Here is a 24,815-nt window from a genome sequence, read left to right on the forward strand (position 1 = left end):
AGATCTAACAAAAGCAGAGTCACTTAAGGCCAATGAACTTCCAGCGTTGAAGAGGCAATTACTTAAGTGCTAATTGCTGCAGAAGAGCGATAGTGTAGTCAGTCTGATCGCTAATTGGCTGTATCTCCTCTTCAGTGTTCTGGGTGGATGCAACATCAACAGTGTCCTCAGACAGCATCTCCACCTCCTCCTTTGTGACTGAGGTCTTCACATGAGGAGTGAGAGTGAGGTTTGATTGATTGTAATAAAGGTGATAAACTTCCTTTGTCTCATTAAACTGTAGGTTATAAAAGTCCCCAAAACAATAACAAATATAATTACTGACTTTTTAAAGATCGTAGAAGACTCCAGTTTTGGACATTTGACATGTATGTTATTTTTATCATCGCACAAGTACACGGACCCTTAATGACTAAGTTTGCATGACAATACTCATCAAGTGAGAAAATGTATTTTGTTGATTGAAATTTCAGGAAGATGTAAATATATATTCAGTTAACAATGTGGTTAATTAAAGAAAAGAGCTGCATGCAAGGAAAACCAAAAAGAGCTGAACCCGCTAACATTTTTTCAAAATTGTTTTTATTTATGACAGAAGATACAGATAGACAGTACAGTTTTCTCTGCTGTGCACTGACAGTTAAAATAAAGTTTCCTGTTTAAAACAGAATCTGTTCACACAGAGGAAACATTTAATCATCACTTTCTCACAGAAAATGTGAGTATTATTTACATTTGATATATATACACATATATAGAAAGATATGTTGAGGAGGTACGATACTCTGGACTCCCACAAAGCGCTGATCAACAGAGACGCCTCCAGAGGCAGAGGGCGGATCACCTAAGTGAGGTACAGCATGATGTTGGGGACCTCTTCATCAATGTCAACAGCTGATCTATGACGTCTTCAAGCACTTTAACTACCTGCTCTGCTGTTCAACATTTCATGCAGCAACAGGCCCATCCTCCTCCTGGAGTTGCTGCTGCAGCTCAGTGTCAGAACCATCTCTAAACATCTCTAATCTGCCACAGTGCTCCTGGTGTCCTCCATTCTGCCATGATTGAGATAACTGTCAAAAATGACCTTGGACAGCGTCTTCGTCCACCTGTGGCCCGGTTTGAGCAGGTCTGTGCTTCTTCCTCTTTTTTAACTTGATCTTGATCTTGATCTGGTTCCTTTCCACCATGACCCTGGGAGATTTCTCTCATTTCAGACTCCTGCAGGAGAGCGACAGTTGAGTCAGTCTGGTTGCTGATTGGCTGCATCTCCTCCTCAGTCTTCTGGGTGGTTGCAACATCAACAGTGTCCTCAGACAGTTTCTCCTCCTCCTCCACTGTACTGAGGTCTTCACATGAGGAGTGAGAGTGAGGTCAGTCTGGGTGCTGATTGTCTGCGTCTCCTCCTCAGTGATCTGGGTGAATGCAACATCAACAGTGTCCTCAGACAGCTTCTCCTCCTCCTCCTCCACTGTGACTGAGGTCTTCACATGAGGAGTGAGAGGGAGGTCAGTCTGGGTGGTGAGTGGCTGTGTCTCCTCCTCAGTCTTCTGGGTGGATGCAACATCAACAGTGTCCTCAGACAGCTTCTCCTCCTCCTCCACTAGGAAGGAGTTCTTCACATGAGGAGTGAGAGTGAGGTCAGTCTGGCTGCTGATTGGTTGCGTCTCCTCCTCAGTGCTCTTGCTGGATGAAACATCAACTTCCACCTGTGGTTGCTCTTCAGTGAAGGCAACACCTGCGACTGGCTCAGTTTGAGCAGTTCCACGCTTCTTCATCTTTTTGAGCTTGATCTTGAAAACGATTGGCTCCTTTCCACCATGACCGTGGAAGATTTCACTCTTTTTCTCCTCCTGCAGGAGATCGATAGTTGGGTCAGTCTGGTTTCTGATTGGCTGCATCTCATCCTCAGTGTTCTTGGTGGATGCAACATCAACAGTGTCCTCAGACAGCTTCTCCCCCTGCTCCACTGTGACTGAGGTCTTCACATGAGGAGTGAGAGTGAGGTCAGTCTGGGTGCTGATTGGTTGCGTCTCCTCCTCAGTGTTCTGGGTGGATGCGTCCTCAGACAGCTTCTCCTCCTCCTCCTCCACTGTGACTGAGGTCTTCACATGAGGAGTGGGTGTGAGGTCAGTCTGGGTGCTTATTGGCTGCATCTCCTCCTCAGTGTTCTGGGTGGATGCAACATCAACAGTGTCCTCAGACAGCTTCTCCTCCTGCTCCACTGTGACTGAGGTCTTCACATGAGGAGTGAGGTCAGTCTGGCTGGTGATTGGCTGCATCTCCTCCTCAGGGCTCTTGCTGGATGAAACATCAACTTCCACCTGTGGCTGCTCTTCAGTGGAGGCAGCACCTGCGACTGGCTCAGTTTGAGCAGGTCCGCGCTTCTTCATCTTTTTGAGCTTGATCTTGAAAACGATTGGCTCCTTTTCACCATAACCCTGGAAGATTTCATTCTTTTTCTCCTCCTGCAGGAGATCGAGAGTTGGGTCAGTCTGGTTGCCGATTGGCTGCGTCTCCTCCTCAGTGTTTTGGGTGGATGCAACATCAACAGTGTCCTCAGACAGCTTCTCCTCCTGTTTCACTGTGACTGAGGTCTTCACATGAGGAGTGACAGTGAGGTCAGTCTCGTTGCTGATTGGCTGCGTCTCCTCCTCAGGGCTCTGGGTGGATGCAACATCAACAGTGTCCTCAGACAGCTTCTCCTCCTGTTTCACTGTGACTGAGGTCTTCACATGAGGAGTGACAGTGAGGTCAGTCTCGTTGCTGATTGGCTGCGTCTCCTCCTCAGGGCTCTGGGTGGATGCAACATCAACAGTGTCCTCAGACAGCTTCTCCTCCTCTTCCTCTGTGACTGAGGTCTTCACATGAGGAGTGAGGTCAGTCTGGCTGGTGATTGGCTGCGTCTCCTCCTCAGGGCTCTGGGTGGATGAAACATCAACCTCCACCTGTGGCTGGTCTACAGAGGAGGCAGCATCTGCGACCGGCTCAGTTTGAGAGGGTCCGCGCTTCTCCATCTTCTTGAGCTTGATCTTGAGCACCGCTGGCTCCTTTCCACCATAACCCTGGAAGATTTCACTCTCTTTCTTCTCCTGCAGGAGATCGCCCCCAATTTCAGACTGCATGTTCCTCTGTAATTCTTTTGTCGAGGTCAGAGATATTAAAAAGCAAATTGCGTCCAGAAAGCAAAGTAAATCAAGCAAATCGGTAGCAGAGAGCAAAGTAATGACCAGGCGAACTTAGTGAACCAAGAAAACCAAGTAAGGATTGAACCTTTATTCACTTAATTTAAACCTACCTACATCAAAGGATCATAGGATTGAATGATTAAAGGGTCAACGGATCAACGGATCAAAGGACATATGTACATTTGTGACTTTGATCTGAACCAACCGTATCCACGGCAACAATACACCATAATAAATAAAATAAATAAAATAAAATTCAAATAAGGTTTTGAATTTCCTGCAAACTTTGGTCAGAATTTGAGCATGCTCAAAAAGGGAAATAGAAATGTAATAACATCTGATACAAAAGTGTTACATGAATGGGCTACCACTTTCAGAAATAGAAATGTTAATAATGGAGAAACAAACCTGAGCCAAACTGAGTTTTGTTTTGAGCTTTGGCTACTACAAAGCTCATAAAATAAAAAAACACAATAAACACCAAAAAGTTAGAAACATAGAATAAAGAAAAACCATATCCTTGACAATATCTTGAAATTTGATAGATATAAAGTTTGCTTTGTGTGAAATACACAAAACTAATAAAAAAAATTCAAATTAAATCATTTTAATTTATGCTTCTACATGAGACTTTTTTTATTAATCTGACAAAAAACACACTGAGATTTAAAACTTTTTTTAGGGATGGCAATTTTAATCTAGCTAGCGTATAAGAAAATCCCTCACGTTGTAAGTATTTTTCTGTTGATTATATTTGTTGTACCATTGCTTGTACAGGCTCCTTGACAGTGGAGAGGTGTGCAGTACTAATATGTTCCAGGGGAGGGCACTAGAGGCCAGCATGTTAAATACCAATCACTGTACCCCTCTGGTTTATGAAAAACATTTAATGAAAACCTGTGAGAGGTATTTAAAAAAATAATTCTGCACTGTGAAACATGACACCAATTTTTTTTTGTGTTTGGCTGGAATGAAAAGCTGCAGACTCCCAGTTCTCTGAGTAACATGAGTGGACACCACCGAACTAATCCCTGTTAAATGAGACACCGTCCAAACATGGAGCCATTTTCTAAATCACAGCTGCTTAACTGCTCTTTCCCTCGGCAACAACACATCTTATTGTGAAGGACCAATCTGCACAAGTGTTGTACTGCAAAATATATTTTTTCTTGCAACCTTAGACAAAATACATCCTCCCTGAACGTGTATTGTAAAACAAAAACAGTGCTTTCACAAAAGGAATTCATAGCATTACAGTGCAAACCTTAGATACTTAATGTGTCAGTGCAGACTTTTAGATGAGCTATATTGATTACCACTGTAAAGTCATAATGCAGAAGAAGGATTTGTGATGAAAATGTTTGTGTTTGCATAATCTGGTATCAACATGTTCTCAGATTAGTTGAAATTGTTCTCACATTTGATTTATTCACGAGTAAAGTAACATAAACATGCTGTGCAGGGGAGGGGCTAAAGCAGCTCTTATACGACCCCTGCATGAATTAAAGGATGAATTCAGTCATGCACTGCAGGGTGGCACATCAGTCCTCAATTAGCAGTGCATCTAATGAAGCAGGTGCAAAGTGTTGCCTGCCATTAAGAGCATAGTGCAGATCCCACTCGCTCCAGATAACTTACTGGGATATTTGTCCTCGATATAAGAGCCTCATCTGATAAATCCCCACGCATTCAGGACTCATAAAAAAACTGAAGTCAGTACTAAAGGCCCAGAGTCGATCCTCAAAGGCCACTATTAGTGTCTGTAAAACCTTGTTAATTTGAAGGCCGGACAGCTTGCCAGGGAAAAGCTTTCAAAGCTAAATGGACCTAAAGGGAATTTTCCCAATGAGGTGTGAGAAAAAGAGGGGACAGGTTTAGCAGTTCTACATTTTCTGTGAAAATGTGGTGTAATTGATAAAAACACAGAGTCTATTTAACGGTGACCTTGGCCTGATAAGGAGCAGGAAACACCGGAAGTTTGGTTTTTGTAAGAACAAGTTTTAGTTAAATGACAGCAAACAGAAACTAGAATGGCACTCAGTAGAGGGCAAACCTCTGCCAAAGCCCAACAGTCGCCTTAACGTCAATCAAGCTGCACCAGATTTCACACACTCATAGATATCAGTTACCTGAAATGTGCCAGATTTTTTATTATTTATTATTAATAACTGGGAAAATGGTGAAAATGAGAGATGCATTATTTCTAAATGATAATAAACGTGATAAAAAAAATCCTGGATATACTAACTGATCTGGATCTGCACCAAACTGTACGGCAAGTTTTATGGAAAGACTTTTTTTTGTGTAATCTTGATCAAAAACAAACATACAAACCAACAAACAAAAAGGGTTGAAAACATGATACACTGTGCGGTGGTAATAAAGCAAACACTATTGTTAAACTAAGAAATATAATTTATTGCATAAAAATTGTATTTAGTTACAAGTAAGAAGGCTAGACGTTTATTTACAATTGGTACTTTACAGAGATAAAATAATATCACTCATTCGATTCTGTTTTTCTTTTTTTGTAAAAATGTCTGACTTCTTGAACAAAAGGCCGAAGTTTTCTCTTGCACAGGAACATGGTAGAATCCAGACCTAGTTCCAGCACGAACGATTCAGAGCTATGGCTGAAAAATCCAACATACACTCAAGAAGTCCGGACGAATAAACACTGCGGTCTACAGCTAGCAAGTCTCTGTAACAAGATTCGAGGAAAGAAAATAGTCCTGCAGAGTTCAGGGATCCAAAGAACTGAACTGGTTGAGTTCAGATTGATTTCCTCACAGGCAAAGATCTGCGGGACTTGAGTTCATAGTGTTAGTCACAAACTTGTGTTGTGGCACCACTTTTCTTCTTCCACGTGTGCTTTTTCTTTTCTCAGTAGTTGCTCTCTTCGTCGGTTGATCCAGATGGAGGATTCTCACACAGACATTTACCATCAGCACTGTTAAACCATTTCACGATACAAAAACAAAACCCTGTCGTTGCCCTGGGCTGAAAAAATAGAATTACTCTTCCAGGAAACAAAATAATTCAAAATGCTTTTCTTTTCTTTTGTACTTGCATAGCACTTACAAAGAGAAATGACAGTGCGCACACACTGTATTTGCACATCCACCTGCCCACACACACACTCTCACACACACACACGTATATTTTCAGTCCATTCACACTAAGCAGTGTTGTGACTCACTGCTGGAGAGGAGGGATACTGCCTGTGTTTTGGTTTTAGTGGTTTCAAAGACATGAACACTTTTTTTCTCTTTTGCTCTCCAGGGAGAAAAGAATTCAATAACACACACAAATTAACTAACGACGATGATCTTACTGACGACAGCGTTTTCAATTCCCGACCCAAGATAAACTGACAGAACAATATATTGATAATGCGAGTAGCTTGAGGGGCCCTGACCACAAAGCAGGCGGCTTAGTAAAGAGGTTAACAATATGTTATCAGATTAAGAGGAGGGAGACATAATGAGCGTCATGGCGATGCGCTGACAGATGGACACGCTTAAATAAATGGCGTACAGAGAATAGATAGAAACATAATTCTGTTAGTGTTGAGATAAATTTGATGGGCCCTTGCTGCCTAGTTGATTCAAGGCGAGGCTAATCTATTCTGCAATATTCATCTCTGAGCAGTGGAAACCGCCCTCAGTCACAGGAAAGCAACACGCCTATAAAATACAGTGACGTCATTTGACATTTGACCACCTCTAATCATGTTTTACAGTTCATATTTTAACTTTTTGAATAGATACACATTTTTATTAATAACAAATGAACATGAGCCAGCCACTGTGCCCCACGTCTCCCATTTGGCCAGCAGAAATAAAAAATAACACACAGCAGCTCAGTAGCCTAAAGAAGCACAAATGATAAAAACGCGTCTATACGATTGTGACAGTAATGACAATGAAAAAAAAAAATTTCCACAAATGGATAATAACTTATAGAGCGTTCCCCAAAGGAAACTTTTAAGAGATGACCAGAATGCTCTCCCGCAGTTTATTCTCGACAGATCGGAGGAGTGTGGCGGCGCGATAGAGGAACGCAAGGAGAGATGAAAGAGGAACGCCCATGTGAGTCGGAGAGATGTGCCAAGGCTTTGAGGCATTTGTTGGTGCTGTACAATATATAGAGTCAGCCGGTCGAGTTATCCACCAATTCTTAAAGCACACTTCAAACAACAGAATTCACCCTCCCACCACAAAGAGGAGGCACCTGTTGTTAAAAAAAAATAAAAAATCAGCCACAAAGCTTTAAGCTCGAGGTCTGGCACCTCGAGAACTCCGTGACAGTTGAAGCGGTTAGACCGGAAATCCCAGGATGTCTGATTTGAAGGCGATTAATGACCAGTTTGTCCACGTGCGTCTGTAGCCTGAGGAGGTTGTGGACGGGTCAGTGCTGCCCGTCATTCACTGCTCACACAGAGCGACAGTGGAGAATACAAAGGCCCCTGCCACGAGGTGCGATGGCGGATAAATCATGCACTTTCATGCTGCCCCTGAAACCTGGGTGATACCATGATAGCATTTGTCTGACTGGGTTATTGTGCGTGCTGAATACATGGATTATTTTGTATTATATAAAAGAATAATGTCATTTTTAATCTTTGAAATAACACCGACAGGTTACTTCACACCTGTTCTATACCTTTGTTAACCTCGGACTTTCAACTCTTGCATATGCAACATTGCTTTGGTGGATTCAAGCTGAATCAGTGATCTGAGGACGGAGATGGATTATGGTGGATGCAGCTACGGTGGCTGATCAGGGGCCAGTGGAGAGGCAGCGAGATGAGACAGAGGTAACACAGTACGTGTGAAAACCAAAACGCTCAGGGTGTGCATATCCATAGGCAGGTATTCTTATTTTCATCACGATGGTTAAAAAATGAAAGGAAAAGAAAGTCTTGTTTGCTCTCTTGTTCCATGCCCAATCAACAATCCCCATCTGTTGTCATGACAACTAGCACTTCACTTTTGCCCATTTCCTCCAGCGCAGTCGCCAGAGAGACCAAGTCTGCGTCACCTTGGTGACAGGCTTCCCATAAGTCCAGTAGAACACCTGTGGGGCTGGGTTTTGTTGCAAAGTAGTTCAAGTACCTGAGGAGAAGAAAGACGAGAAGAGTTGCTTGGGCAAAGTGGAGGAGGCATGTTATGTTACAATACTGCTGGCGACACTTCATTTTTTTTATTACATCTACCCCCTAATTCCACAAACGTCTGTATGAGGAATGCATTTCTTGCTTCCTTCATCTTATCTGCTTCACATTAGGGCTGAGTATTGTTAATGGTGCAAGGAAGTGAAGTGTAGAATTTGGTGCGAATTGAACATGAGATACATTAATACAATCAGGCAACCAGCGGTCTGCAGCTCTGTAGTTGAAAAGTTGTCAAATAACATCATATATCAAATATGTGGACAGTACTAAAACAAATTCAGTTTCATTTAATTAAAAACATTGATATTAAAATCTCTCTAGAGAAACGAGGTGGGATTAACACAACGTTTTCAAACTTTAGACTGTTAATATAAATACATTTATTCAATGACTGATTTCAAGCCTCTATCCAAACTTTAGACACATGACACGGATCTATCACTGCTGGCCTGACAGTGCTGCCTCTCACACACTAAACCTGTGAGGCTGATCTGACCTGTCAAAGCCCAGACTGCGTGCCAGTAGCCTCCAGTCACACCCGCGAGCGCTGGGTGCATCCAAACTGGCACAGATCTTCTGGCGGATGGAGTCAGGCAAGCGAAAGGCATAGGGTCCCACTTGAGAGGAAGGCAGGCAGGTGCCTCCTGAGGGGAGGGGCGAGTGCGGTGGTAAAGTCTGGAAAGGAAAGGGAGGTTTGTTTTGTTTGTTTTTTGGCCCGACTGTTTGGCTTCATTTAGCGATTATCTAGATCTGTGCTTAGCTGTCACCATTACCTCCTGGATGTCTGTATGCAGCTGGAATATCTGTCCCTCCCCTTCCACCTGTCGGACGCAGATCTTACAGGCGAGCTGCGACACGGCCAGGCTGCCTCTCTCCAGGCTGAAGGTGCAGTGCAGAGGTCTCTGACTGCCGCTCCAAATGTGATAGAATGGGATCTCCTGTCACATAAAGAAAAGCAGATAAAGTGAGAATCCGGACGAAAGAGGTCTACATGGTGATTAAAGCACCTTCATCCTGGGTGAAAAGCACAATCAGCAAAAATCTAGAACACCATTTCCATTCGAGGAGAATGCACTATTTTTATTTTGGTACTGGGGGCCTCCAGCAACTGGGTCTCGGAGTGTCAGAGCACAATTTATTTTCCGAAGCGCACTGTCCATAAATTACAAACACTATCAGATCGGCCGTTTGTTTATTCAGAGAAGGTTCCGACTGCAATCTCAGTTCCACCGCCAAGAGAATGCAGCAGAGAGTTTCCATGTTTACAACAGCAGTGACTTCTATAAAGTCCACAGGCGGTTTTCTCTGAGAAAAAAAAACCATTCTGCTCAGGCGAAAACAGGATGTTTTGCTTGCTAATTTTAAAGAAACAATGAAAATCCATTGGTACAAATTTTAAGCTTCTGATGATGTGTAATGTATTCATATAGAAGCCATATGCTCGCTTCCAGACCCACAATACACATCAGCAGCACATCAGTCCTCACCCCTGTTTGTTTGTGTGAACAGATTTCCATAAAACTTGGTGGGTCAGGGAAAAACCCATTAAATTCAGGAAAATCTGGCTCAGGGGGAGCATCCAGGGTTTTCCCCCCCACCATATTAACCAGAGGGATGTTTTTAGATTTGTACATTTTAGGTATACCCCAGTGTGAATGTTGGCGTATGTGAAAGAACCACCTAATTCTAAAAAAGCCTGTTCTTTGTTACTGAGGTGCAAAGTTTTTGCTCATTTAACTAATTGAATACTCAAATAACATGTTATGTATTACATGTTACATGCTCTGACCACATTTCTTGAATAATAATAAGAAAATATGATTTTAACCTTAAAATAGTCACACACTGTCAACTCTCCCAATTCACATACATTATACACCATCCTCTCTGAAAAGCATATATAGCACATACTACATTCTGGAGCGGACAATTACTATTTCTTTATCCCTGGTTTTATTTTAATTTTACTTGTTTTTTCTTTTTTCTTTCTACTTTTTCTTTAATAAATTATGTATGTAATCAACCATTTATTCTTATTCTTATCTCCCCTCTTTTTCTCTTGGAGTGAGCACGGTTTGATGTTTGTTGTTCTTTCTATGCATTGTACACTGTACTTGAATACCATCTATAACAATATTGTATACAGTTGAAAAATGGACAAAGAAAGTAACTGTCTGAAAATGCATATTGTTTTGTTGAAAACTAAATGAAAATAAGTTAAAAAAAAACCTTATTGGACATGAGCTGATTAATACATTTAACTGATTAAATTAACCAAACCACATAAAGGGAACTGATATCTTTGAGTATGTGAAATTTGGTGCAGCTCAAATATGAGCTCTACTGAGTGTCCTTCTTGTGTTTCATCTGGTGCATTAGGTCACCTGGTACTTGGCCAGTAGTTTGCTCCTCCAGTGGGTGTGGGGAATGTCGTGGATGGACAGGCGCAGGTTGTGGTAGCTGTCTTTGAAGAGCAGCGGCTTGGGATCCTCCAGCAGAACTCCCCCCAGACTCCTTTCCAAATCCAGCACCTCCTGCACAGGGGCGGAGAGGAGAGGAGAAGACGGGCTTTCAGGAACACGCTCATTTGATCACTTTTATTATGGGTTTATAATTCAACACATTGGAGAGCGTCCTTTTTAAAATGCTTAATTAAAATGGCACTCTCGGAGTCGGCCTCCCCAATTGGTCTATGTGAGAGCTAACAGTCTGAAAGCTGTTTAAACTCCAGCAGCCAGGAACCATGTGATGTGATGCCAGTAAATCTGAACGCAGCACGCTGGTGTTTACTAACCCGGCTGGTCTGTGAACGCTTCACACAAAAGGGACCGGGAGAGGGAAAATATTTAACGTCAGTCATTCCAACTTTGACTAGATGCTCATTTGCTGTTTGGTATGGAGCTTGTATTGTGCTGTGCTATTTTGAGGTGTCTGTTGGGACGGGAAAGATCCAATACGTGACGCCACCAGAATGTAATTTGAAGAATCTGCGGGATCAGTTTGGCCGGGAGTGTGATCCTCTATATCCCAGAACCACTATAGAAATAAGCTATATTAACTTTTATTGTTATTATCATGTGTCACGCTTCAATTTCACCACACCTTGTTTGTGTTCTCTTCTATTTATACTATGTTTTATTATATTTCATCTACCACTTGATTTGTTTTGCATGTCCAGGACCTCTGCGTAGATTTATAATTATTTTGTGACATTATAGAACCAGACTAGGCTTTTTATAGAGACACAGCTATAACAGATTATTTTTAAAGCAACATGCAGTGCAGCTTTGAATTAATCTAAGGTTCTGCAGGTAAATTCAACCAATTTATGTCTGTGTTTGTGTCCAGAGCATGTGTGGAATAAAAAGACGCCGCTGTCGATGTGCTTTAAATAAAAGCATTTGATCTTTTGCAGATTAATGCCTCACGTCCTGCCTCTGCCTGCTGCACCCCCCTTCACCTGACGCTCTGGAGATTTCTATGTTATTGTGAATGCGTCTTATTGGAGAATCTTGGAGGATAGGTCGGGTATACGGCTACACACATTCTTACAATGCTTCTATACACACACTGCAGTAAAGCCTTCAGGGGCAAACTGGAGTCCAGTGTCTTGCCTAAGGACACTGCAGGTTGGACTGGAGGAGCCGGGGATAAACCACAGATCTATTGGTGGATAACCTGGACTACCTCCTGAGCCACAGACACCAAAGTCTTTGTGGCTCCAGACAGAGCAAAATGATCTGAATCAGCTTTATTTGGGGGAACAAGTGAAAAAAAGTCTTTGTTTTGATCACCTCTATTTAAGAATTGCTGCACAAAGATACATTAGCTGCCACTAGCTCAACGCACCTGAATCTCCACCAGAAGTGTTGGCAGACGAGTTACACTGTGAGTAATGTAGGTGCCAAGTTTTGACAAGAAAGAAGAATGAGTGGAAGAAAAGAAGACAATATCGCTGGCTCTGCTGCATTAATTCTGATCCTTTTTCCGTGTCCAATACTGTTACAGGAGTGCAGTGCTGATTGGGTGGAGAAGCCTTTGAAATGTTTAACTACAGCTACAGAATTTGCAGCATCAAACAAAACATAAACCCAGAAAGACACATGAGAAGAATAAAGGTTTAGAAACACACACACAAAATCAGTACCTTGAGGGCATGTGGGGTTTCATGGATGCAGTAGATCCTGAGGCTGTAGTCCAGCGAGAGGCACGGTGCTCGGGGGGCGAACAGGGCCAGCTGCAGGCGTTTGCAGGCGGGCTGTGGAGGACAGGACTGACCCACCAGGCCGTACGTCCCCAGCTGCTCCATGAGCACGTGACAACACTCCTCCTCCAGTTGCAGGTAGCAAGGAGACGACAAAGTCTCTTCGCCCACCGTCAGCACCTCCTGAAAAAGAAGCATGGGTTCAGCGACTTCACCATCAGCCTAAACGTGATCGCCATTATTTGATTCCAGTTTTAAGCTGTCTGACCTCCCACGCCCCCTGGTGCGTCTGCGTCTTCAGAGTGAGGGTCCAGTCGGGTGTGGGCGTGTCTAGCTGAGCACAGTGGGGCAACGTGAGGACCACAGGACGGTTCAGCAGCATGCCGGACGGACCGCAGCTCACCACAGGACTCAGGACAGTCTGACTGCCCTCTGAGGGAAGCCTGTACATGTCCCACGCACACACACAGAGAAAACAGTTGGAGAAAACATCACACTTCATTTACAAAAGGACAAAGGGAATATCAGACCTCCAGAGAATTGGCAAGAAATGAATCTACTCAAATATCCGTGTAGAATTCGAGTCCAGTGGGATAACTTCCAAATAATTATCATGTGATTTGCAGTATTCAAGAGTTGCATGGGAAAGCTTAAGAATGAAGTATATTCTGCTTCGTGGTTGGCAAAAAAAAAGAATGTTAAAAACGGCACTCACGTTGTTTTGTCCCACTTGTTGATAATGAGGTACATCTCGTAGAACTTGCCCTGGGGGATTGTGCCGGGGGGGACCAGCAGACTCACACCTGAGGCAGAAGGCATCATGACTTATCTTGTCTTACGTGTGACAAAGTGGACACGTCACTGCTCAACAATAGGAGCACACAAATCTTCCAATTCCTGCATTGACGACAGTTGTTACCTGTGTTGGGGATGGTGAGACGTCCTCCCAGGTTACCCATGGTGGCGCTGGTGCTCAGCCCGGGCTCTCTGGACAGCGTGTGACTGTGGTAGTCCCGCTCTCGACCCACAGTGCCCACCGACTTCAGGCTGAGGATCTCCCCGTCGCTGATGACCATGTCGGCGGGCAGCTCCATGGAGGAGAGCGTGGAGGAGTTGTACACCTTGATTTTGAGACTGGGCAGGGGGTCCAGCAGGGGCGAGTTGGTCATAGGGATCTTGTGGGGGCTGTCGTTGACCACGTGCTGCAAGGAGAAGAGCGGCCCACGGAAAGTCCCTGCTGTGGCTGTCAGATCCGGAGGAGCCGAGGGATGCAGATGGTGAAGGTTATCTGCCGACACAGGAGAGGAGATGCCCACTTATCACCAGAAAGAACACAGGCAGGATGGAGAGCACAGAGAGGGACGCGAGTGAAACGGATTAATGCTAATTCATATTTAATGGCAAGACTAAGTGGAGGGATACCATAGCAAATGGTTAAAATGTAAAAATTGTAACGCAGTAAAGAATGGAGACGTGTTGAAGCGAGAGGAGATAAAAGAGAATTAATTTATTTTTTCTTTTTCTTTTATGCTAAAGATAGCCTTGTGATAATTAAATTAATTGTGAAGAAGTGAAGAAGATTAGTTAAAACAAGAAAAGTTGGGAAAGTAAACACAATGATTAAAAAAGAATAATTGATTGAATGGTGTGTGTGTGTATGTGTGTGTTTGTTTACCTTGTCTGGGAGGCTTGTAGTTGCCTGGGTGGAAAGCGCTGGTGAGGGCGGACGAGGAATCCGTGATGTCTCCGTGGAGATGGCGCCGTCTTCGGCGATAAGCGAGCCCTCCCACGCACAGCGCCAGGATCACGCACAACAACAGGGCCACCACCAGACCAGCGTAAACTGCTACACCCATACCTGGAGCTAGCGCTGAAAAGAACGACAACAACAAGAGTTAGGAGACACATATGAAAAAAACAGACAGACACAAATGCAATGGAAACACAAAGGAAACCATTTATGAAGGAAGGAAGGGGAAAGGAAAATTCATTTATGAGATGTCATCTGATTTGCTGCTGGAAATAGTATAAATTAGTTGTCAGGGTATTAGTTGGTGCTGACAAGATTAGTCAATTAATTAATTAGTCAATCAACAGGGTATAAATAACTTTCCTCCAGCTTACACAAATTAAATCTCAATCAATGCTAAATCAATATATTTGACTTCATCTTGCACAATGGGAAATTTGATCATCTATAGTGTCTGACTTCCTGATTAACCCCCCAAAATAACCAACAAATGAATCAGAGATGAAAATGGTTCCAGCCCTTATCCAACAGATAGGTTCACATTTTTCATGTCTATCTTGAGACATCACTGACAAGACCATTCGTGCATTAAATGAGACGTCGGTCGCTTTAATTTCTCGTCATGTTCCCACCGAGTTCGAGGAGATCCGTCTTCGTACTTGATATCCATGTCGCAGAGGAAGGACAAAACTCAGAGTGCTTGTTCTATTTGAAAATACTCTCAGAAGTTCCTGCTGAAGCTGATGTAAGGCTTCAGCAGTCGGAGTAATTCGGATTAAGTGTGTATCGGCTAAAAATAAAGATTGTGTTGAATTTCATGCAGAGGGTGAATGTGACATACAATTAAAAAAGTTGTGGAAAAGAATCCCTGGTGAAGTCAGACCCCCTGTGATGAGCTATTGGCATTGGAAGTTAGAAAACGAGCTTCAGCTGAAACCTTATAATGCATTTTTCCACAGAACTAGGACAGTGGACTTTGTCCAACCATCTGTTACATTGGAATTGCATTAGGGAGGAGATCGCTCCACCGCCAGCAGAGAGAGGAGCCACAATCACGCTGACGGATGACTCTTTCAGTGTGCGTGTGGACGTGTGAGTGTTGTTTTAAGATAGACTGAAAATGTGAAGCTATTCTTTAACTATGGCAGCCGGCTCCATCCTTTTTTCTCTATGCTGTGAGTGGTCAGCAGGAACCCCACAGCCTCCTCTTCCACACAAGCAGAGCCAGGCCCAACCCAGACACGTGAGCCAGGCACACCACAGCAGAAAAGACAAGGAGAGAGGTTGGCCGGAGACAAAGAGAAACAAAAAAAAAGAGAGAGAGAGAGAGAGAGAGAGAGAGAGAGAGAGAGAGAGAGAGAGAGAGAGAGAGAGAGAGAGAGAGAGAGACAGTAGACAGGCTGGATAAAGAAGAGGAGAAGAGAGCTAGAGGAGAGGCAATTTGGCAAAAGGGAGAGGAAGAAGCCTGATAAGGTTGTGTGATTTGTTGAGAGGACAGAAGGATTATAAGTATGGTGAGGAGAAAGGAGATAAGGATAACAGTGCTTGAGGAAGAGGCCTGTTTTAACAGAGCAGGGGAGAGTGGGGAAGAAGTTGCAGGGGAAGCGTCGACACTACGGAGCAGCAGCGAGGAAGGGAGAACGCGGGAGGAGAGGAGGAGAGGAGGAGAGGAGGAGAGGAGGAGAGGAGGAGAGGAGGAGAGGAGGAGAGGAAAGCCAGAGGCAGACAGGCTGAGAGAGGAGAGCTTCCATGCTCACGTGGCGCGATGGAACCAAATCTGACAGCCGTCCGCACTTATTACCAGAAACGGAACAATGGCGAATTAGGTGCATTACCGTGGCTGCTCTCCCCTGAGCCCACGTCACATTGAGCAAGAGGAATCACCATGACTTCAAATGTAAACTATATCACAGATTAACGGAAAGTCACACAGAAATCAACTGCCTTTCTCCAGGAAGTTACGACGCCTCCACTGCATTGCATGTGAATCACAGAGTCTCGGCTTATAGACGTGTCCTCTAGCTCCGTCCATGACAGAGTTTACAGATTTTTCTCCGCGTCATGTTGGGTCAGAAGGGGCTGAACTGGTTCTCTTAGGTTTAACAAATTAGAAAATGTATTATTATTACTGTAAACCCCCCTCCCCATGCTACACTTGCATCCATCTGTTATGTAAGAAGTGAAGCAATGTGCAAAGATGAAGCCAGCTCGGAAACCTATGCTACGCTTACTCAACGTAATGGACAGGATGGGTAAACAACCATCGTAAGCCAGCTGGACAAGAAGGTGAGCCGCGGCTTGTTGAGCTCGATCTGAGATGACAACAAAGTGTGGACGGGAAGACTCGACACAAGTGATGCACACACTCACATCCACGTGCCAACACAGATGCTAGGACTCCTAACCTGTATGAGCACCCACACACACTCACACACACACACACACACGTACAGTACAAACAGTATGAGGTAGAGAAAGAGTGAAGTCATGGGAAGGTGAACTTACGATGGGTTGCATGTTCAACAGAAATCTTTTTATCTGTTTGAAAAAACAGGAGAAGAAAGGAAGAAAAAACATAAAAACATAAAAATGGATCGACTAGTCGTTTATGCAAATGAAAGATACAGTAACAAAATGCAAAACAGAAAGTATACAATAGCTCGTCAATATTTAAAATACAAATGTTAACATAAAGGGAATCCAGAGAGCAAGAAAACAGACTTTAAACCCACACAATAAATGGCCCACATCTGGGGAGGTGTTGTAGAATATGTGCAGCATTGTGGAATAATTGTTTACATAACGTAGAGTAGGTGTTGTGGTGATTAGCACTGTCGCCCTGTTCGAGTCCAGGTTTGGCCAGGCTCTCTCTATGTGGTTCTCCCCCGTGTCTTCGAGGCTTTTCTCCAAGTACTAACTTATTAGGTTAATTGAAGATTCTGAATTGATAGTACTCTCTTTTGCTAATTTATTGAAGCGGGAAATACAACAGAGAACATAAAAAATAAAAAAAAGAATATATCTAAGAAGATAATCAAGAATTTATCAAAATCGATCAGATTCTATATCCAGCTGAATAGGACAGAGCTCTCAATACCACAATGTGATGCAGAAGTCTGACAGAGAGGATTTCACTCCTTATGCAATTTATGATTTACTAATGATACAACTATCGTCAGAGAGAGGAAACACGTTGGACAATGATTCTTCTGTTAGAGCAATCAGAACTGGATCATAGGCAGTTCTGCATCTTTGTTTCTTACAATAAAGGAAGGTTCAAGCACAAAAAAGGTACCAGAAAGTTCATGGAGTAGAAAGTCATTACATACAAGGTATAGCAGACAGTTAAAATTTCCTTTACACTGGCGACCTGTCCAGGGTGTTACCCCGCCTCTTGCCCAATGTCGGCTGGGATTGGCTCCAGCTCCACCTGCGACCCTCAAAAGATATAAGCGGTTTCGACAATGGATGGATGGGTGACTTCGAGTACGAGAGGAAATGAGAATAAAATACTATCAGAAATGGGTGAGAAAAAGTTTATGATGTTTTAGATGAGAGCGTTTAAAGATAAAGACAGACGTGAACGAGCGTGGGCCGTGGTGTTGTGTGGTACAAGTGGCGACGACGTTGATTTCTAAACCATATCTTTCTGTTGTAGATCCCTCAGAGTATGTTATCACCCTCATCCTGACAGGAACAGTCTTTTCCAACATAAGAGCAACATGAATCATCACTGAGTGAGTGTCGAGAAAACATCTCATCGCTCGAGCATCATCAAAACACCCAAATGTTTCCTCTCGGATCTCTCAAACATCCAGCAGCAATTAAGCCTCAGCCAGGATACACTGACGAGACGAGGAGGGTTTGCGGTGTCTCAGAGTATTTTACATTTACGACTTTAGCAGATCCCCAGAGGGATTAACAACGAGTGGAACTCTTGATTGTCAGAGTCAGGATGTCTCCAGGATGTTTGTGGGTCGCTGGATCATCACATTTAGTGTGGAAAATGAATAAGTCAGTCCGTAACCTGCAGTCTGCAGAGTGACACCTTCACAGATTTGTATACAGCGCAGAGGCTCCCATCTCCCCCGTCTGTCAGAGCGACTCGAGCGCATGTTCTCCTCACGGCCTCCCGAGAACGCTGGGCTCTCTGCAGCCAAATCAGAAAATGTATTTGTCTAATCTGTCTGCTCCGTGGAAGCTGTTTATGTGAGGAGTCGCGTGTAGGTCTGATGGAGTCGAAGCCACACCGCTGCACTTAATGTGGATATGATCCCCTCCACCGTCACTCGTGCATTTACAAGGTTTGTGTGTGTGTGCTCGGATGTGCTGGTTTCTGTGCGTGCATGAGTGTGTACTTGAACGTATCTCACTGCCTCTGTGGATGTGCGTCTCTAAGATTCTAATGCGCTGTCAGTTGGATTCCTCTGAGCTCATCACAGGCTGCACACTGGGCGTCAGTGTGAGTCTGACTCACTCTCATATGCTCTTCCCTGCGCTAATTTCCGACTTGGCCGTGTCATGCTCACTTCCCACTCCATGCACTTCCATAGTGTGCACTCGCTCGCTCGCCCTATCTCTCTCTCTCTCTTTCTCCTTTTCCATCTGTGCTTTTTAGATGTGGATCACTTTTTCTTTGTGAACCTAAATTCTCCCTTGTGAAACATCTGTCGGTGATCTTCTTTTCATCTCACTGTACAACATTTGCGCTTTCACATTGCTGCAATTACTAAAGCCCCTCGGGAATACAGTTCTACACAAAGTAGCTTTGAAAGGAAATCCACTGCATAAAACTTGAAGCATGAGCAAAATATCCCTGCCTCAAAAAAACGTACTATCATCTGAAGCAACGAATATGCTGTTAGGGAGCTGACCCCTATAGAAACACCACATTCATTTAGAGAGACAGCTCAAGTGAACTGAATTCACCAGATGCTGTTTTCTACTGAAGGAAACTTAGGAAGTAGAAGACATTACATGAGGAATTATATATGAGCTAAATATTTACTCCCTTTTGACATTTAACATCCACCCCAGTTCAAATGAATTGATCTGGTGACTTACTACGTGTACACAGCCCCTCAGTGCAGTTTTTGCTCTCCATCATGCTGCCGCTGCAGTGCTTTCCTCCGTTCCTGGGAGGGGGGGCTTGGCACTCGCGGCTGCGCCAGTGGGTGCACTCTGTACCACAGGCAGACCACTTTGCCCACTCTGTCCAGCCTCCATCCACTGGAATGATACAGCGCAGATGTAAGTCATTTAATAGCTAGCCAACAGCTAAATCACTCCAGGTAGAGGGGGGAATTGGGCGTGACATTAAAGTGCAGCACGATGCATATGTAATGACTGGAGGTGCAAAACTTTTTGGGGACTTTGGAGTGAGGGCGGTCTGACACAGGGGCAAAGCAATAAGAACCAGAATGGTGAATGACAGCAAATCATAACACTGTGTTTCTGATCTATGTGACAAACATGAGGAAATGAGAGAATTTACATGACCGCATGAATAAATTATATTATGAAGTTTTAAAATTCATTTAGCTATTTCTTTGGCTATTTGGAAAAAAATCCAGATATTCCATGTATGTTTATCTAAAATGTTAAATAATGCAGATGTTCACCTGGACACAGTGTGGTGCAGGTCACCCTCTGGAAGGGCGGGCCCTCGCAGAAGGCTCCACCGTTCAGAGGAGCAGGATTGGTGCAGCTGCGTGTCCGTCGCTGCCAGCCCCGCCCACACTGAGCATTGCACTCTGACCATTCAGTCCAAGAAGACCAACCTCCACTCACTGCCAGAGAGACGGATCAATTAATGGCTAATAAACCCCATAACCATCATTTCATAGTTCTGTATCGTGGCTGACATCTCTGATGAATGCCAGGAGGTTTGTGTTACCGTAAACGATGAGAGTCGCCGTACTGCTGCGTCTTCTGGCTCCCACGTTACGAGCCACGCACGTGTAGTTTGCCGTGTCGGAGAGTCTGGCCTGTTTTATGATCAGCCCATGGTCGATGGTGATCAGGAAGTTGGAGTCCTGTGACGTGTCAATGACGTCCTCGTTCTTCAACCAGTCCACCTGTGAAGAAGCAGGAACAGACACATTCACAGCAGCGGGATTAAAATGAGAAACTTTGTCGGAAGAATTTTGTTTAGTTTAGACACACTGTCAAAAAACCCGTCTGAGTTTTTTGTATTCAGACTGGGGGATGGAGTAATTCCTTTGGCAGATACTTTTCCCCATAAATCATTGTAGAAATTAGCAGGTGTGTATGCATAAACATGAGTCGGCACAACATACACAGACTGATTCAGTATAAACCTGCAGAGTGTAAAGCCACGACTCAATATTTGATCTTTTTTGACACACACTCCATAATAATGGAAATAATATAACAGAAAACAACCACAATTAGTGATCATGATTAAATCCCATTTATATCTTCCTGTGATCACATAACACTTTCCTTTGCAGAACATAAATATAAAACCTACATTTCTGACTAATTTGTTTTTTATTTTAATATATTGTTACACTCCCTTTTATGAGAGAAGTAAAAATGTGTGATGCCTTGTCGTACAGTTGGAGAAGCTTAGTGTTAAAACCTGACACAAAGTGGATTTAACTTCTGCCTATTTTTTGCTTTGTTGCTCAAATAACTGAGCGTATTATTACTGATCGCGTTATGGTTTAAGGAGGTTTTCTTCTTGATGGTGTCACGTAGCTGGATGCTCTTAAATCTTTCAAACTTCAGTAGCTTGCCCTTTTCCTCGCGCTTGCTTTATGTTGCTGTAAACTGTAGAGCATAAATTTGCACGATCGATTATTGATTAGGTAGCTCTCTGCTTTGTTGCCTCCCTTAAACACATGGACTCGCAAGACACAACAAGATATAAATATATTTGATGTATTTACTGCCTATTTATGTCTAGAGCATTCATATAACCCCAATGGGGATGGAAGACTAACATCTGAAAGAGAAAATGAGAGCGGTTAAATGAGTGGATGGGGATGAGGAGGTGGAGATCTACCTCAGCAGCTGGCATGCCCTCCGGGGGGCGACACTGCAGCAGCACCTCCTGCTCCAGCCGCACCTCCCGCCCCAGTGGCTCCTGCTCAAAGTTCTTCCTAAGATCTGCAGTGGGCAACACAAGAGTAGTCAGCGAATACTGAAGCCTGCTTCACGACAGCAGTGTGACACCCTGTTTATCTAGGTGACAATGTTTGTCACACACACACACAAACACACACACACACACACACACAAGAAAAAGCTCCAAAAAGTCTCTGTTTCTCTCTCGTGTTTTTTCTTAACACCCTCATAAGGATGCACAGTGTCAATCACCCTGCACACATTACCACGAGGGACTAGACGGAATGCAACAGCAAGTGCATTTGCATATATACTAAAGCTGACAAGAGAAAAGTCAGAAACATTTGCCCTTCTGCTGTCTCGCTTCCCACTTCTTCTCTCTCTCTCACACACACACACACACACACACACACACACACACACACACACACACACACACACACACACACACACACACACACACACACACACACACACACACAACACACACACACACACACACACACACACACACACACACACACACACACACACACACACACACACACACACACACACAATACTGACAGGCAATGCGAACATAGGCACGGTTGCTCTTGGTGGTGCCAGCCGAGCTCCAGGCCACACACTGGCACCAGTAGTCCTCCAGCCCAAACAGCTCCTCCACCTGGGTCCTCGACACAGAGATGTCCACTTCCCTCACCACCAGTCCTGAGCAGAGCGAGAGGGAGAGAGGGAGAGAGGGAGAGAGGGATAGAGGGAGAGAGGGAGAGAGGGAGAGAGGGAGAGAGGGGTTGAGAGAGAATAGTGGGCAGTATTTTTGACAGCGCATATAAATAATGCATTGGCTACAGGCCAAAAGCTGTTAATGTGCACATAAAATCCTATAGGAGCTAATGGATTATGTAGTTGAAAATTATGTATGTAATTGAGTATGATGTTTATGTCTGTGAAATACAAGGGAACATTACTGTGTGGGGTTTTGTGTTTACAGTACATATCTGTGTGTGTGTGTGTGCATGTGTATTACCTGTGACCTGGTCCAGGTTCTCCCTGGTGACGTGATCGTTCTGATTGACCCATTCCCCGTTGCACTTGAAGTAGATCTGCGTGGCCGGCGACGCCCGGCACCGCAGCTGCACCGGCCGGTTCTTCACAATAAAAGCATCTTCTGGCTCCAGCAGGAATTCTGGGAGAGGCTCGGCCGGCGCCGACGGGAAGGAGTCGGGCAGCACCTCGGCCTCGCTGTAGTCGCTGCTTTCTGGAGACAAAGAAAACAGAAGTGGTCAGGATGGAAAGATTTGAGTTAAAGTGCCCTCCTGCTGGAGGCGGTGCAGCGAGTCTCCTTCAGTATTTGGATGCCTGCTCCGGGGCTGATCTTGCACTCTGACCTCCCCAACAGGGACGTCAGAGTTACACGAAATGACAAATTTATCCCACAGCGATCAATTCTGCTATCACATAACTGGAGGGGGACGACTGTACGGGTGTGTGACAGCTTGTCTTGTGCGTCTCAATCCAGCTGGAGGGTGTGTATGAACAGCTCTGTCAGCTGTGTTGCACTGCATACATTAAGACAACCCCAGTCGGTTTTATTTCAAGAAGACATCGAAGCAGCTGACAGTTTCTCACTATAAATGCAGCGGCACAGTGACATTTCCGCCTCCCTGTATTGCCAGTAATCTGGTCAATGGCAGCCCCCTGCTCCGGTCTCCCTGGATGAGTCCACGCCTCTCAGCTGGAGAAGGAGCTCGCTGACCTTCCGTGGACGGGTCCTGTTGATCGCACATTTATCCCCTGACATTTACGATGTGACACTTCCCTCGCAGGGATGCCGCCAAGAGCTTCTCCCGGCAGGAAGGACACAATATTTCTGACCTCTTCACTTTGACTTATTTCTCTAATAATGACGGATAGATCCCGGGCAGTATATCAATGCTGCAGTGTGACTGGCTTCTATTGTTTTCACAGAAGCAGAGAGATTTATGTGTCCGCACTTATAACTTTGCTATGTTCTATGTTGTTTTTGTTAAATGTCAAGGGTTGGCACGATAAATACAGCTGGCTATGTATTGACATAAGCTGTCAAACACATGACATCACTTATGATAAGATGACGAATGGCAAGTCGCATTGAAAAGACATCAGACATCCACCAAGTTACGGACATGACAGGGTTTCTCTTGGAAATTTTTGATGTGTTTCTTTTTATCGCTCCCAAGGTCAACAGTAAATTCTCCAACACAAACGAGAGAGAGAGAGTGTGGGGCAACAGATGCTGCCATCGGACTTATCGTATCCGTCAGGCTGTCAGTCAGGCTACAGGGCGACAGAATATGAAGCAGGCTCAACCACAACTCATGTCTATCAACTGGATACCTGAGCAGAACACAGATGCACCGACAGAGCGGAGAGGAACCTGTTGTATTTCACTTGCAAACAATGGGACTGCAGCCTCCTCTGCCCTGGGAGAGGCAGTGGACTAGTGGCAGAAAAGGTCTCTGGTTCGTCTCTGGTTCGACTCCACGGAGAAACAACAAAAAGACGAACCTGGATTGATCTGTCCACAAATCCAAGAGGATTCTCCCTAACCTGTCTAGTGCCCCTGAGCAAGGCACCTTACTCCCCTAACATCTGCTCCCCGGGCACCGTACATGGCTGCTCACTGCTCTGTGTGTCCTGCACCAGATGGGTTAAAAGCAGAGGTTCAATTTCCCTCCTTGCATGAGTGTGCTTGTGCATGTCTGTGCATGTGTTTGGGACAAATAAATGTATCTTAATCGTATCTTATCTTTATCTGAAGAATGACGTGACTGCAATAGATCTATAGATCTGCGTGAACCCTGGAACATACACACTCTCAGAGTGTGAAAATTGAAATGTTTCCTCTCTTTTGAAGCAATGTTTTAACTTGTCATCAACTCTCAATCATCACTTTCAGACTTTGCATTTTGGGTAAAGCCAACCTCTTAGGAATTGTTAATGAGTCTGACCTTCTAATAAAAAGACGTTGTTCTGCAAAATGATCTGAATTCAATATGCATCAAATGGAAGACTGGAGCGGAGGGCAGGGGATTGACAGGGTGGGCTCCAGTCAGCAGCCTCGTGCACTTTCTTCATTTGACACGCACATGGGTAATTGTTCTTCTCTTACACAGGGAGTCTCTCATAATACTTTACTTTTTCAAATGTCGAGAGCGGCGGTGTGAGGGCAGCTTCACCGGCTTTCCCAGAATATTTAGAGATCAGTTTTCAAATCAGTTATGCCACAACCAGGGAACAGGGAAAACTACTTAGAAGGAAAGCATCGCCTATTTTAGGAACATGAGCACTTTGCCACCCCCATCCCGCTGTTCCCCTGATACACTCTGTCTGAGACATTATGGGAACGCAAAGAGGACACGG

General features: G+C 44.2%; 1 protein-coding gene across 1 annotated transcript; it reads right to left on the reverse strand.

The window, feature by feature from the left end:
• Positions 1-8,139: 8,139 nt before the first annotated feature.
• unc5b (unc-5 netrin receptor B) lies at positions 8,140-23,200 on the reverse strand. The gene is made up of 17 exons (XM_061087795.1): positions 23,170-23,200; positions 22,441-22,671; positions 21,978-22,121; positions 21,349-21,452; positions 20,215-20,395; positions 19,940-20,107; positions 19,383-19,547; positions 16,824-16,856; positions 14,244-14,438; positions 13,488-13,856; positions 13,284-13,371; positions 12,837-13,011; positions 12,512-12,751; positions 10,749-10,898; positions 9,138-9,302; positions 8,861-9,039; positions 8,140-8,305 (listed from the first exon to the last, which is right to left on the reverse strand). Exons 1-17 carry the CDS (start codon positions 23,198-23,200, stop codon positions 8,140-8,142), a joined length of 2,784 nt encoding a protein of 927 aa, XP_060943778.1.
• Between the last annotated feature and the right edge of the window lie 1,615 nt (positions 23,201-24,815).

The sequence above is a fragment of the Limanda limanda genome, chromosome 15, assembly GCF_963576545.1.
Source record: "Limanda limanda chromosome 15, fLimLim1.1, whole genome shotgun sequence".
Lineage (NCBI taxonomy): Eukaryota > Metazoa > Chordata > Actinopteri > Pleuronectiformes > Pleuronectidae > Limanda > Limanda limanda.